The sequence below is a fragment of the Ailuropoda melanoleuca genome, chromosome 13, assembly GCF_002007445.2.
Source record: "Ailuropoda melanoleuca isolate Jingjing chromosome 13, ASM200744v2, whole genome shotgun sequence".
Lineage (NCBI taxonomy): Eukaryota > Metazoa > Chordata > Mammalia > Carnivora > Ursidae > Ailuropoda > Ailuropoda melanoleuca.
The window spans coordinates 75,757,710-75,774,125 of record NC_048230.1 but is presented as its reverse complement, the minus strand read 5'-3'; the positions used below and the strand labels follow the sequence as shown (position 1 = coordinate 75,774,125).

At 44.0% G+C, this 16,416-nt stretch overlaps 1 protein-coding gene across 1 annotated transcript in view; it reads left to right on the top strand.

The window, feature by feature from the left end:
• Positions 1-16,199, top strand: part of TMEM230 (transmembrane protein 230) — a 63,381-nt gene extending 47,182 nt beyond the window's left edge. Inside the window, exon 4 of the mRNA XM_019805506.2 lies at positions 16,062-16,199. Within this exon, the coding sequence (XP_019661065.2) occupies positions 16,062-16,166 (105 nt within the window). The 3' untranslated portion in view covers positions 16,167-16,199. The remainder of the gene's footprint in view (positions 1-16,061) is intronic.
• Positions 16,200-16,416: the final 217 nt, after the last annotated feature.

The following is a 16,416-nucleotide window of genomic DNA, read 5'->3' as shown; positions in this document are numbered from 1 at the left end:
AGGGGCGCCTGGGTGGCACAGCGGTTAGGCGTCTGCCTTCGGCTCAGGGCGTGATCCCGGCGTTATGGGATCGAGCCCCACATCAGGCTCCTCCACTATGAGCCTGCTTCTTCCTCTCCCACTCCCCCTGCTTGTGTTCCCTCTCTCTGGCTGTCTCTATCTCTGTCGAATAAATAAAAAATAAAATCTTTAAAAAAAAAAGAAGTTGTGGNAAACAGTGTGGAGGTCCCTTAAAAAGTTAAAAATTGAACTACCCTATGACCCAGCCATTGCACTACTGGGTGTTTACCCCAAAGATACAGACGTAGTAAAGAGAAGGGCCATATGCACCCCAATGTTCATAGCTGCATTGTCCACAATAGCCAAATCATGGAAGGAGCCGAGATGCCCTTCAACAGATGACTGGATTAAGAAGCTGTGGTCCATATATACAATGGAATATTACTCAGCTATCAGAAAGAACGAATTCTCAACATTTGCTGCAACATGGACGGCACTGGAGGAGATAATGCTAAGTGAAATAAGTCAAGCAGAGAAAGACAATTATCATATGATTTCTCTCATCTATGGGACATAAGAACTAGGAAGATCGGTTAGGGGAAGAAAGGGATAAAGAAAGGGGGGGTAATCAGAAGGGGGAATGAAGCATGAGAGAATATGGACTCTGAGAAACAAACTGAGGTCTTCAGAGGGGAGGGGGGCAGGGGAATGGGATAGACTGGTGATGGGTAGTAAGGAGGGCACGTATTGCGTGGTGCACTGGGTGGTATACGCAACTAATGAATCATCGAACCTTACATCGGAAACCGGGGATGTACTGTATGGTGACTAACATAATATAATAAAAAAACATTAAAAATAAAAAAAGATCATGCAGTCCTGGGATTGGGCCACATTGGGCTCCCTGCTCAGTGGGGAGACTGCTTCTCCCTCTCCTGCTCCCCTTGCTTGTGCTCACTCTCTCTCTCTCTGTCAAATAAATAATTATTTTTTTAAAAGGATTTTTAAAAACTTCAAAAGAAGAAGAATCGGTATTAACATAGGCTTGTTTATTCATAAAGAAGTGAAGGGAAATGTCAGAAACTAGGAACTGTGGTTGATGGTTGTTGGGGGAGATTATACAGGGAAAATGGGGACAAGAATGGGAAGAGGCTGAGTAATCCTTCATACATATTAACTTGGGTTTTGAACCATGTGAAAGTATTACCCATCAAAAAATTAAACTTAAAATAGTATATTTTGAAGTTCAAATAGTATATAATTTATGTATATATATATATAATAGATGTATACTCAAATTATGTATTTAATATCTGCTTGCAAAAAGTATTTTAAAGAGGGATGCATGGGTGGCTCAGTTGGTTAAGCGTCTGCCTTTGGCTCAGGTCATGATCCCAGGGTCCTGGGATCGAGTCCCAAGTTGGGCTCCCTGCTCAGCAGGAAGTCTGCTTCTCCCTCTGCCCCTCCTCCCACTCAGTCTCTCAATCTCTCTCTCTCAAACAAATAAATAAAATCTTTAAAGAAATACAGCAGCTGGGCAAAAGAGGAAGCAAATTAAAGTTTCAGGAATGGAGAAGTCATGGTATAGAGCGGATTTGCACATGCAGTCCAAATCAAATGTCCTCATAATTATTATAGAGCTGATTTCAATTAAATGCCAAAAGCAAAAATAAATTGAAAGAATATATACAATATGAAATATTCTAATTTAGTAATAATAATTTTTATCAAAAAACATTAATTATATTATTAATTTAAGATGGTCCCCAAAAATAGTTTCACTCGTGACTCTGGCAGAGGACCACAGATTAACGAAACTTTTTTTTTTTTTAAGATTTTATTTATTTATTCGACAGAGATAGAGACACCCAGCAAGAGAGGGAACACAAGCAGGGGGAGTGGGAGAGGAAGAAGCAGGCTCATAGCACAGGAGCCTGACGTGGGGCTCGATCCCAGAACGCCGGGATCACGCCCTGAGCCGAAGGCAGACGCTTAACCGCTGTGCCACCTAGGCGCCCCAGATTAACAAAACTTTTGAAAAATATGAAGTCAACCACCAATAGGACTGAAAATAGGATATGCACTTTCTACGATACTAGACATTATGAAAGAATAGAAAATTCAGTCCCCATAGCAAAAAGTAGAAAATAAAGAAAAAGCATAAGAAAAAACCTCAATGTATAAATAAGATGAATCACATCAATTGTAATAATAATATAAGCTGATTAAACTCTATTATTAAAAGGCAACAATTTGCGGATTAGGACACAAAATCATAACCATATGCTGTTTATAAGCTACATCTATAATGAAGTAATAAAAAAGTAAAAATGGAAAAGTAAAAATTATATCAGAGAAATACACATCAAAAGAAAGAAAAATAGTAAACTGACGTCAATCAGGGAGCATTCAAGGTGGTTAAAAGGTGACATTGGTAAAATTCAAAATTTTAGTTCTATGCATTAAAATATTGGAAATAAAGATTGCTCAGGGGCACCTAGGTGGCTCAGTCAGTGGAGAGCCTGACCCTTGGTTTCAGCTCAAGTCATGATTTCAGGGTCATGAGATTTAGCCCTGAGTAGGGCTCCTTGCTCATTGTGGAGTCTGCTTGAGATTCTTTCCCCCGCTTCTTTCTTTCTCTCTGTGCTCCTCCCCCTGCTCCCACTCTCTCTCTCTCTCTCAAATAAATAAATAAATACAATCTTAAAAAAGTTGTTCAGTCTTAAGAGAAAGTAAACAAAACAGTCATTATAGAAATTTTATTTACTTTCAGCATTAACCTACCAAAGAGAATAAGAAATAACACTAAAGAGGTTCTGAATAATACAATTAATAAAATTGATTTATTAATTGTAAATCAAAGCATGTCTCCTAGAAACATAGAATTTGCCACTGTATTCAGCACCCAAAGGACACTGGAAACATGCACTATTTATTAGACTATGAAAAAAAATTAAAAAGGTTAAAAAGTCATATATATTTGCAAAATACATTTGCAAAAGCAGAAAACATCCAGGCCATTTTCTGTGACTGCAAGGCAATCAAATCAGCAGATGAAAAATAAAAGTTTAAATTAAAAGAATAAAAGTTAACGACTTGGGAAATTTTAGAAGGCACCCTTCTAAGTAACATTTAAGACAACAAAGAGAGAAAAATCACAACTTTTGAGAAAATAAAAATAACAAACTTATACATCAAAAGTTATGCAATAGGGGGGCGCCTGGGTGGCACAGCGGTTAAGCGTCTGCCTTCGGCTCAGGGCGTGATCCCGGCGTTGTGGGATCGAGCCCCACATCAGGCTCCTCCGCTGTGAGCCTGCTTCTTCCTCTCCCACTCCCCCTGCTTGTGTTCCCTCTCTCGCTGGCTGTCTCTATCTCTGTCAAATAAATAAATAAAATCTTAAAAAAAAAAAAAAAAAGTTATGCAATGGGGCCAAAACTGTAGTTAGAGGAAAATTCATACTTTAAAAAAGTTTTCAACATTGACAAGACATGATGAAAATAAATTAATTTACATAATTCAAGAAGTTGAGAAAATTGCAAGGAGATAAAATGAGGGAACACAAATAAAGGAAATCGATCAGTTAAAAGCGTCACCTAATAAAATAGTAGAAAACAAAATAAACTGCTCATTTCTGTTGAATTAATTTTTAAACACAGGATCAAACTTCACCACTGTTAAATAATATTTATTATTATGGTATTTTTCAGGGGCTGTGTCAGGATGATACAGCACGAGGTCACCTAGATTATCTGATTATCACTTACCTCACACTGGTCTCATTTAAGGATGGAGGCTTGATTGAAGCTGCAGAGCCTTCTTATATAAAAAAATATTTTAAAAAATGAAGCTTGTTAAACAAATCTTTAAAAAATGGATTATTGAGGGGCGCCCGGCTGGCTCAGCGAGAAGAGCACGAGACTCTTGATCTCAGGGTCAGGATCTCAAGCTCCACGTTGGGGGCAGAGATTACTAGAGAAATAAACTTAAAAGAATGAATTATTTGAAAAGATTAATGGAACAGACAAGTCTCTGGAAAGTGTATCATTAAGGAGTGATCACATAAATAGCCAAGATTTTAAGGATTAAAGGATTTAAAAGACCAGGGAATTATAAAAGAATCCACAGATGCAAAGAAGAATTTTTTTGAAGATTTTATTTATTTATTTATTTATTTATTTATTTATTTATTTATTTATTTGACACAGAGAGAGAGCACAAGCAGGGGGAGCAGCAGAGGGAGAAGCAGGCTTCCCACTGAGCAGGGAGCCTGATATGGGGCTCAATCCCAGGATTCTGGGATCATGACCTGAGCCAAAGGCAGACACTTAATCCACTGAGCCACCCAGGCAACCTGAAGAAGGATTTTTTTTTTAAATTAAGGAAATAACACATTCAACAACATAACACAAAGTAATGAGGGGGGATCTATTTAATTTTTCCTTTCACATAATTCACCAAAAATCAATTTACAGTACATTATATTTTCTCTCTAGGGTTGATTATTTAAGTTGAAAAAATTATTTTAAGATTTTATTTATTTATTTGAGAGAGAGAGAGCACAAGCTGGGGGAAGAGGCAGAGGGAGAGTGAGAAGCAGACTTCCTGCTGAGCAGGGAGCCCAACCTGGGGCTCGATCTCACGACCCAGAGATCATGACCTGAGCCAAAATCAAGAGTCGGGGAGCTTAACTGACTGAGCCACGCAGGTGCCCCCTTGGCTCTTATATTTGGCTCTCTGATCCATTTTGAACCAATTTTTGTATAAGGTGTTAGGCAAGAGACTAACTTCATTTTTTGGCATGTGGATATCCAGCTGTCCCAGTACCATATTTTGAAAAGACTGTCCTTTCCCCCATCGAATGGTCTTGGCACCTTTGTCAAAATCATTTGACTATATATGTGAGGGTTTCTTTTCAGGCTCTCTCTTCACAATGGAATCACCTGGGGGGGAGCTTTAAAAAACAAAACAAAAACACCGGCACGTATTGCATGGTGCACTGGGTGTTATACGCAACTAATGAATCATAGGACTTTACATCGGAAACCGGGGATGTACTGTATGGTGACTAACATAATATAATAAAAAAAAATTAAAAAAATAAATAAAAATAAAAAACACCGAGGCCTGGGTCCCACCCCCAGGGGTTCTGATGTAAGTGCAGCCTGAGCACGGAGAGTTTTTACCCACCCATCGCAGGTGCTTCTAGGGTGCACCCAAGGTTGTGTAAGGAAGGGCTGACACTGACTGAGCGCTCACGCTGAGCCAGGCCCCATTCTGCATGTTCGACATCCTTGAAATCGCACGTGATAACCCGATGAGATTGATCTATTGTTTTCCCATATATAGAGTGGTCAATGAGTCACAAAGAGGTTAAATACTTGCCAAGGACACACAGGTCACAAGTGGCAGGGTCCCCACTCGAACTCCAGAGCTTATCACAATGCTGTGATGCCAAGGGTCACCTGCCTGTCTCAGCCATGATCCCTGTCCCAAGATTCCTTTGGGTGGAAAGATGGCCCATAATCTAAAAGGCAGGAGTATGCCCACCCCTGTTAGACTGGTCTGGCAGCCAAGGTTACAAAAGAGAACCAAGACTCTGTATGAAGCTCCTGAGACAAACTCCTGCGTGGACCCTCGCAGAATGTGACCCCAAACCCCTGGGCTGCCTCCCAGAGACGTCTGAGCTGGGATCCCAGGCCACCTGGCTCCTCTCTGGCCCCTCTGGACTCTTATCACTGGCATCCCCAATCCAAGCTCATGGATTTCATGATGTGTAGTTCTTCACGTGATGCTTGGGGGCTCGAAGCCCCCAACACTGACCTGGCAAAACAAATATGCAGGTTGGGGCCTGTGGTTTCATGGAGAATTGAAGTGGTCATTTTCCCCACTCTCCTGAGAGTCCTGGAGAGTCTTTCAGGGCTGTCCTCACCCCAGCTGAAGAGTTGCAGGGAGCCAGAGGGAAGCTGGGAATGAGTCCCTGTCCCCCATTCCCTTCTAGTCATTGTGAAAGTAAGTCCTGAAAAGAAAAGGGGGTTCAAATCATGATAAAAGTTGAGGAATTAAAAAAAAAAAGGCCTAAATAAGTAAAATGTGAGTTCAGAAAATAATCTGTATTTAAAAAAAGAGTCCAATGAGAAATTTTAAAAGCTACATCTGTCGGTTATCTATTAATACATAATAAGTTACCTCAAAATTTACCTGCTTAACACTACTATAAATATTCATTATCTCACATAGTTTCTGTGGGTGGGTCAGGAATTTGGGGGGCAGCTTATCTGGGCATTTCTGCCTCAGTCTCTCAGGGGTCTGTGGCCCTCTGAAGTCTTCATGGAGCAGGAAGATCCATTTTCATGGTTAGCATGGCGACTGGCACGGGCCTCAGTCCCGCAGGACATGGTGGCTGACTTCCTCCTGAGGGAGTGACACAAGATGTCCAAGATGATCAAAGTCATCCGCCATCATTTCTGTAACGTCCTATGCGTTACACAGCTCACACCCCCCCCCCCAGTTCGATAGGAAGGGGAGCGCACAAGGGCTGGAACACCAGGAGGTAAGGATCACGGGACCATCTTGGAGCTTGAAAGCCATACTACATAAATACAGATAGGAGGTAATGTGTCTATAGTGCTCTTTCTGAGCGAGGCACTGTCCTAATGCAGTGACACGTTTAGTTCTCCCTATAACCTTGTAAGGTAAATGTGTTCCTCATCTTGCTTTACACACGAGGAAACAGGCACAGAGAAGCTCAGCTACTGGCCCAACGCTTCACAGCCTGTGCGGATGGAGGCAGAAATTGAACTCAGGCAACCTGCTGCTGTCGGTCACCCAGTGAACCCCACCGCCTCAGTGGGGCACCAGGAGGTGGGCATGAAAAAGTGAGCACTAAATCAGAAGAGCCAGAGAAAAAAGGGAACCTAAAGAAATCCAGCAGGAAAAAGAAAGTGGGGAGTGGGGGAGAGAAGGCAGGGCAAATAAAGGCATAAAGTAGATCAGTAAATCAGGGCTGGTTTTGGAAACGGAAGCTGGGGAAGGCCAGGGAAGAAGACAAAGCAGGAGACTATAGTTGAAAATCCTGCAAAGTAAGATTAGGAGTTTTAGAGAGAACAATCGAGAGAGAAACACAAAGCTAACGCACAATGAAAGGAGGGTTTGGTTTACACAGATATAAAAGAAACCGAAGCCAAACCCATGCATGAAAAAATAATCCGTGAGCAGGTTATAAAGGAGGGAGGGTGCAAAAGTCTCACTGGAGGCAGCTGAGCAGAGCCTGAAAGAGGGTTTTTAGGACACGTCAAGCTTCTAGCTTGTCCTAAAATAGGCAGGAAAGCCTCAGGCTTCCTCTGCCTCTGCAGCCTCCCACCTCTGGGCCGGGCCCCTCGCTTCCAACTTAAGGAGACCTGGGGCAGAATTTTCTAGAACACTGCTTCTCAAAGTGGGGCCCCCGACCAGCGACACCGCATCAGCAGTGCTTGTTAGGAATGCAGAGCCCCAGGCCTCACCGCAGACCCCCTGGTTCAGCATCTGCATTTTAGCACATGGAAGATGGAGCCGTGCTGCTTTGCCAGAAATGCCACAAAGCTTCCCTCAATGTTTAGTTTACGAAGTATTTTAAATCTCCAAAGTAGTAGATAAACTCCTGCAGCAAACACTTAGGAACGTAAACCTCAGATAAAACAAATGTTAGCGTTTTGACAAATTTGTTTCACATCCATTTTTTTCCCCTTAAAACAGGAAAGGTCTGGTTTCTTCCTCCCACGCCGCCCCCCCACCCTGGTTCTCTTTCCTTTCCTGTAGACAGCGGTTGCTATGAAGTTAGTGTCTCCTCCGCCTGTATTTTATGTACACCTTTGTTACAGACGTAGGGCTGCAGAAACACACGATCATTTTGTGTGCACTCAGTTTTACGTGAATGGTATCACAGCCTATGTAACTTTCTGCGGTTTGCCTCTGTAATTCAGCATTGGGTCTTTTTTGTTTTTTTACGATTTATTTATTTATTTATTTATTTATTTATTTATTGGGGGTGGGGGGGGTTGGGGGGAAGGGAAGGGGCCGAGGGCGAGGGAGAGAGAATCTTCGGCAGACTCCCCACTGAGTGGAGCCTGATGCAGGGCTCGATCTCACCACCCTGAGATCATGACCTGAGCTGAAATCAAGAGTCGGATGCTCCCCTGAGCCACCCAGGCGCCCCTATAACTAACTCAGCATTGAGTCTTAAAGGTTGATCTGTGTTGACAGACTGTGGCTGAGGTCACTCATTTTAATAGCCGTGTAGTATACCTTTGATGGCATATTGTGAAATGTATGTATTAGCTCTCCTACTGAGTGACATTTAGGTTGTGTCCAGTTTTTTGCTACAAGCCAAAGAAAAGCTGACACGAACATCTGCAGGCTTTTGTGCACACGCATGCATGTGTCACAAGGGCACGTACCGAGAGGGTTTTCCGAGCCAGTTTCGGCTCCTGCCAACCACATGCAGATGTTGTTGTTGTTCTTCTTCTTTTTTTTAAAGGTTTTATTTATTTGTCAGAGCACAAGCGGGGGAATGGCAGGCAGAGGGAGAAGCAGGCTTCCCACTGAGCAAGCAGCCCGATGTGGGGCTTGATCCCAGGGTCCCAGGACCCTGGGATCATGACCTGAGCCAAAGGCAGATGCTTCACCGACTGAGCCACCCAGACATCCCACGCAAGTGTTCTTCTGTATTCAAGTCCTTGCCACCTTTGCTGGCGTTGGTGTTTTAGACACTGTGGGCTGGCTAAGCGGGTCGTGTTCTAGCCCTTTCTGCCTGCTTTCTGTCTGTTGCCGAGATGGGACAAGCGAATACCCACCTTCTCATCTCCCATTCATCCGTGGTGGCCGTGGAACATAGCTCTGGGTCCTGTACCTCCCTATGCAGCAAAATTGGCAAAATGTCAACATGAAGAATTGATTGCAGGTGCAAAAGTGTCGTTATATCATTCTCCTCTTTTGTGGATATTTGAAATCCTTCACACAGCAGAAGTCGGCCAGATGGATTTTAAAGCGTTTGCTTCGCTGACAAAGAGGATGAGCACATTAGCTTTGTTCTTTCCTCTTTGATTCTGGCTTTCAAACTGGGGGAGATGCCGGGAGGCCCAGCAGCTACCTTACAATCCCGCCGTTGAGCTAGTGAACTGGTGCCCACAGGTGGCTACCTCCAGACTTCTCCAGACTTCTTGTTATGGGAGAAAAAGAATCTCGTAATTGTCTGAGTTCCTGTTAGTTAGATCTTCTGTTACTTGCAGCCTAATGCATTCCTAATTAATACAGCCAGTCTTGCCAGTTTTTGCCAGTCTGAAGATGTAAAGGGTATCTCACTATGTTTTCTTTTTAAAGATTTTATTTATTTATTTGAGAGAGAGCACAAGCACAGGGAGGGGCAGAGGGAGAGGGAGAAGCAGACTCGCTGCTGAACAGGGAGTCAGACATGGGGGCTCAATTCCAGGACCCCGGGATCATGACCTGAGCCGAAGGGAGATGCCCAACCCACTGAGCCACCCAGGAGCCCCTCACTGTGTTTTAATACGCATTTGCCTGTGTGCTGAAGGAGCTGTGTTTCTCTACGTTTTGTCTCATGTGTTTATCGGTCATAGAAACCATTCCTTTGCCTGTTTTCCTTTTGGATTTTTGCCTTTATTATTTGTAGGTTAAAAAAATATGTGGGGTACCAATTCTTTCTCAATTATATACATTACAAATATTGTCTCTTGGTTTGTAGCTTTTCTTTTTCACTTTGTTCAGGGCTTTCCATGACTGTAGAAGATTGTCAGTGTATCTGTACAAAGGCTTTACATTTTAATGTAGTTAAATTTGACAATATGGAATCTTGTTAGGCATTCTTTCCTACCCAGAAGGTTTAAAGATAATTCTCCAAAATTTTATTCCACAAGTTTTACTTTTAATATTTAGGTCTTTAATCCCCTTGGAATTTATTCTGTGTATGACATAAGCTAAAGATCTCATTGGTGCTTTTCTTTACGTGGATAACCAATCGTCCCAGTCATGGTTACTAAAGAGCCCACCCCTTTCTCCCTGTAGTTGTAACTCCACTTCCTTTATGCACTGCGGTAGGGAGCCCCACTGGTAGGTAGACCCCCAATGATCCTGCTTCCTGGTACTCAGGGGTTCTTAGTAGTCCCTTCCCCTTGAGGGCGAGCTGGACCTAGCGACTCTCTTGGAATGATGGCATATGGTCTTAACATGGGTATGTCATTTTCGAGATTAGGCTGTTATAAGAAGATTGTGGCTTCCATCTTGGCTTTTCTATCTCTTTCCCAGTTTCTCATATCACTCACTCTGAAGGAAGCCAGCTGCCATGTTGTGCAAGCAGCCCCCAAGGATAGCCCCATATGGGGAGAACCAGAAGCCTCTTGCCCGTAGCCATGTGAATTACCTGAGAAGTGGATTTTCCTCCCTTCATGTTATTGCAACCTGGCCAACGACTTGCTGACAACCTCAGGAAAGACCCTGAGCCAGGACCATTCCGTCACTCTGGACGGCTAATCTTCAGGAAGTGTATGAGATAATGAGTGTTTGTGGTTTTAAGCTGCTAAAATTTGGGATAACTTGTGACACAGAGCATTACTCACATATTATCTGCAGATAGTAACAGGTTTTTTGTTTGTGTGTTTTCTTACCAATTCTTTCACTTTTCTTCTTTTTCTCTAAATCTTTCTTCATTATGAATATATATATACACACGTATGTATATTTTTTAAGATTTTATTTATTTGACAGAGAGAGAGATAAGCAGGGAGAGCAACAGGCAGAGGGAGAGGGAGAAGCAGGCCCCCTCGCAATGCAGGGAGCCTGACTCAAGGCTCGATCCCAGGACTCGATCCCAGGACTCTGGGATCATGACCTGAGCTGAAGGCGGATGCTTAACCAACTGAGCCACTCAGGTGCCCCAAACAAAAATATTGATAGAGGCTATCCTTGTCCTTGTTTCTATCTTTAAAGGGAATGTTTTTAACATTTCACACTAAGAATGTTATATTTTTTGTTTTGTAAATTTCTTAACAACAAAGAACAGGTTAAAGTAATTCTCTTTTTTTTAAGATTTTATAAATCTTTATAAAAGGTTTCATTTATTTTTTTTATTTTAGAGAGAGTGAGGGGAGGGACAAGCAGACTCCATGCTGAGCACAGAGCCCTAAATGGGGCTCGATCCCACGACCCTGAGATCATGACCTGAGCCAAAATCAAGAGTTGGCAGCTTGATCAACTGAGCCACCCAAGCGCCCCAAAGTAATTCTCTTCTGTTTCTAGTGTGCTGAGTATGCCCCACCTGTGTCTTAGACATTTTAGGATGCCTGAGCCCACATTTAAATGCCCGAGTGAGCTTCTCTGGGCAGGAGGCCTCCTCTGATCCTCCCCAAACCTAGAAAGGCTGCTTTGCTCCAGTGAAGGGAAGGCTGAACACGCCGGGAAATCAACAGCGCCAGGGTCGCTTTTCAGCAATGACTTTCTCTTGGGAACTGGAGTATAAATCCCCCAGCTCAGCCACCCCTCTTCCTGCTGGTGGGATAATTGTGAGGGTCTGCTTCCGGAGGAACCTAAAGGAAGACCGTGTTTTCATAAAATGGTTGTGGGGTTTATCACTTGTTCTTTTTCTGAATCTATCGAGATGGCCATATGGTTTTTGCTTCTTCAATCTATAGCTGTGTAAATTATATTGCTATTTTTCAATGATCATATGACATCCTTTCTTCCTGGGAGGAACACTACAGGTAATGTTTTTTCCCATGTTACTGCATTCGATTAGCTAATGGGTTTTTCATAATTGTTGCGTCTATATACATGAAATCAGACTGTCGGTTTCCTACTTCCCCTGTCCTTGCTGGGTCGGTGTCAGGGTTACACTAGCGGTCGGCCAGTGACTAGCTTCACACAAATTGATGAAGCTTGTTTCTGAGCTTGAGTAAGACAGAGGTTTTCTGTGCCTTGAGGGTAGTGAGAGTGCCTGTGAGGACATGAGGACTTGGTACGGTGTTTTGTAGAATTTTTTATTTGGATTCGATCTTTAATGTATAAGTGTATTTGGGTTTTCTGTTTCTTGAACAATTTTGGTAATTGATATTTTTCCAGCTTATTGTCCACTTTATCTCACTTTTCAGATGTATAGTTTAACAGAGTTCAGAGTTTTAGGACAACTGCTTGTCTCCTCCCCCCCCCCCACTCTTATCTAAATTGGGCAGACACTGAAAAGGGGCAAGGAAAAAGGTTGCTTTCATTCACCTCTCATGACCCACAAGCTTAAAAGAAATGGGGGAGGAGCCAATAATTTCTTCAAAGACTTTTCATTGTAATTTTTTAAAAGCTCATTAAATAACACAGATGTTCTCAGTGGGTAGCCTTGTCCACAAGGGCCCACGGGCTCGGCAAGAGTCCCAAGGGTGATTTCAGGTGAAGGTGAGAACCTACTGGGCAGCGAGGCGGCTTTCCAGGCACGGACCCCGAGATAAGGCAAGAGGCTTATCTGACAAGGCTGTGGCCACCTGATGGAGAACTGGAGGATAAGTTAAGGAGGTGGAACTTCACCCCACAGTTCCATGGTCTCCTGTCTTTTACCAAATGCACCATTTCGGAGAGAATTGCGGGGGTGGGGGTGGGGGACACAGACCTTTCCTTACTAATTTGAAGCCCTATTTTAAAAGACAGCTGAGGAGTGGAGGAGAGATAAAGTTAAGGAGAGGCTGGAGCATAGAGGCGAAAGCTCCCGGGCCCTCCCCTCCTCCAGGGCCCTGCCCGGGAGGAGCTGAGTCTCAGGCGTGACCAGGGCAGGAAAAGCCTGCAATCAGGTGGGGTGATTTCGCCTGGGTGTTGGGAGAAAAGGGTGTGAAAGTGGCCTTGGGACAAGAATGCACAGCGGGGTGGGAAAATCCAGGACTCTGCAGCTGTGTGACCTCGGGCAAGTTACTTAACTCCTAAAGCCTTGGAATACCAGAATAAGGTCTCTGATTTGCAACTGAGTTTCCTGCAGTTTTGAATTTCTTTGGCTTGGCCACAAGGATGTGGGTCCATGGGACTGGGACGAAACTTCAGGGTCCTATTTCCCAAGGCCCCTTCTCCAACCTCAGTAGTAACCCTACTCTGTCTCGCTGGTCTACTGTACACTGGGGATTGAGCGAAAGCTTTGTGCTGAGGAAGCCAAGAGTCTGTGGCTTAAAAAAATTGAATGGTAGAGGCGCCCAGGTGGCTCAGTCGGTTAAGCATTTGACTCTTGATCTTAGCTCAGGTCTCAAATCTCTGGGTCGTGGGTTAAAGTCCCATGTTGGGCTCCAGGCTAGGCCTGGAGCCCACTTAAAAAAAAAAAAAGTTAAATAGTAAAAAGGAACTGCCATGGATATTCAACAGCCACTGGAATTTTTTAAGTGGTTTTAAATTTTTAAAAAATTTTTTAAAGGTTTTATTTATTTATTTGTCGGAGAGAGAGAGCACAAGCAGGCAGAGGGAGAGGCAGGCTCTCCACGGAACAGGAAGCCCAATGCAGGACTTGATCCCAGAACCCTAGGATCATGACCTGAGCTGAAGGCAGACACTTAACCGACTAAGGCACCCGGGCACCCCCCAATGGGATTTTTTTAAACAGTGAAACATCACATTCAAAAAAAGAAATGCACGATGCTGTGCAAAATGGACTGGGGAGGGGAGAGACCAAACCCTTGGTCCTCAAGGAATGCATGCTCTGTAGCCCAGGAAACATCAGCATCACCTCGAAGCTTGTTAGAAAGGCAGCATCTCAAGCCCCGACTCAGACCTACTGAAGCGGAATTTGCATTTTAACTTCGGATGATTTAGAAATACTTCAAGCCTGCGTCAGTGAGGGCCCAAACCAGGGGTTTCAAACCCAGTTACCCGGTAGGACCAGAGAGGTCCCATAAATGAATGAGGAGCCCACTGTGCAGATGAGCAGATGGCAGGAAGACCCCACCCCTTGCCGCCATGGGGGAGGGACCCTCCAGGGCAGCCCTGAAGACTGGTTGTGCCAGAACAGAGGCAGTGCCAGGACTTCTGATTTTCCAAGAGAGGCATGAAATCCAGATTCCAATGGGAAATCTGACTTCTTAATCTTGACAAGTTTTTAAGTTGTATTTAATTTTGAGAATTTTTTTTAAAACGGAAAAGAGAATAAGTTTGTTTTCTTCTAACCAGAGAGGGAAGGGAGGGAGGAAGGAAGGAAGGAAAGAAGGAAGGATGGAAGGGAAGGGAAGGGAAGGGAAGGGAAGGGAAGGGAAGGGAAGGGAAGGAAAGGAAAGGAAAGGAAAGGAAAGGAAAGGAAAGGAAAGGAAAGGAAAGGAAAGGAAAGGAAAGGAAAGGAAAGGAAAAAGGAAAGGGAAGGAAAGAAAGGACTCTAGGACTCTGTAGGCTGAAGCGGATGCATCTGGGAGTGGCAATTTGTAGATCTGATAATTTATACAGTACAGAACAAGAGAGGGAGAGGGGGGTTAGGTTAGGGCTGCCTCCCAGATTTTGGAGGGGTGCCTGGGAGAATCACGGAAGCAGGAAAGTGTGGAGAGAGAGCAGGCCAGCCTAGGGGAAAGTTGACTAGTCCTATTTCTGATACGATGAGTGACTTGGAGGCTGTCTCTTTCCCATGGCCATGGATGGGGATATACTATGTTGCCCTCAGTAAGAATGAGGAAGGCTTGGTGTACGTCGTGACACGGGACTATCTCCAGGTTATGTTCATTAAACCAAGCAGGCTACGGAATAGTGTGTATGGTATACCGTGGGTCTTGGTTTGGGTAAACTCTGAGACAAGGACTTGGGAGCAAGCAGTATATTTGAGAAGTGAGCTGGGTGAACACTAGGAAGGTAGTGAAGAAGTGAGACAGGGAAGAACAGCCTCTAACGAGTGGCTTATCCAACAAGCTACTACTCGGGGCAATGGAGCTGAATCCTGCCGAGAAGCTCTGGAACCACACCCCCACCCTGAGTTGTCCCACCAGAGGGCTGGGTGGAGAGTCAAGAGTGTTAAGACTTTAATCCAAATCTAAGCATGAAGAAACATCAACAAACCCAAATAGAGGGACACTCGGCAAAATAAGGGACTTGAGCTCTTCAAACACACCCACAGCGTGAAGAATGAAAAGAGGCAAACTCCTCCAGAGGGAAAGAGATTGAAGGGGCACGACAACCAAATGCAACTCGTGATCCTTAATTGGACTCAGGATCAAAAAGAAAAAAATAGGGCTGCCTGGGTGGCTCAGTTGGTGGAGTGTCCCATGTCCTCTCGGCGCTCTGGTATCTCAGGGTCAAGATGGAAAATGCAAGGCCTCCCTGCAGTGAGAGGGTGAGAAACGTGTGACGCAAAGAGCACCTGGCACCGGGTAACACACGTGCACCTGTTTACTTGGGCTTCAGTTTCACAGCTTTGCCTTGGGCCAGTATGTACATGAGAGAAAGGAGTCAGAATCCAGAATATCCAGAATATATGAAGAATTCTTTTTTGCTCACCATGACGAAATGTTCTTTATTATTGTTGAAACCCACTTATTCCTTCTCTACAGCCACCTAGCACACATTTCCGCATCTGAAGTTTACCTGTTGGGTATATTACATGAAAAAGAAAGAGCTTTACTAATGGGGCGCCTGGGTGGCTCAAGTCAGCTGAGCATCCAACTCTTAATCTCAGCTCAGGTCTTGATCTCAAGGTTGTGAGTTCAAGCCCCACACTGGGCTCCATGCTGGGCTCCATGCTGGGTGCGGAGCCTACTTTAAAACATTTTTTAAAAAATAGCTTTATTGGGGCGCCTGGGTAGCGCAGTCATTAAGCGTCTGCCTTCGGCTCAGGGCGTGATCCTGGCGTTCCGGGACCGAGTCCCACATCAGGCTCCTCTGCTGGGAGCCTGCTTCTTCCTGTCCCTCTCCCCTGCTGTGTTCCCTCTCTCGCTGTCTGTCTCTCTGTCACATAAATAAATAAAATCTTTAAATAAATAAATAAATAAATAATAAAAATAGCTTTATTGAGATCATTCATCTACCATACAATTCAGTCTTCTAAAGTGTACATTGTGATGGTTTTTCGTCTTCCACAGGGTTGTGCAACCAGCCCCACCATCACCGTTTGCTGTCTTTCATCACTCCTATTAGCAGCCACTGTCCATTTCCCTCCAACTCCTCCAGCTGTTGGTTGCCATTAATCTCATCAAACATCGTGAGGAAACTACTAGTTGTGGGACCTCAGGCAAGTTACTTAATGTCTCTGAGCTTCTATATCTTCATCTGTCACGTGGGGACAATAATTGTGCCTCCCTCCTAGGGTTGTGGTGAGGGTTAACTAGAGTAAGAATTGTAATCCCTTTGGAACAAGCAGTAGCTTGATCAGAGTGAAGCCCTCAATAGATGTGAAGCCCCTACTCTTATTTTTTCAGTATTATTATAATGGACCCG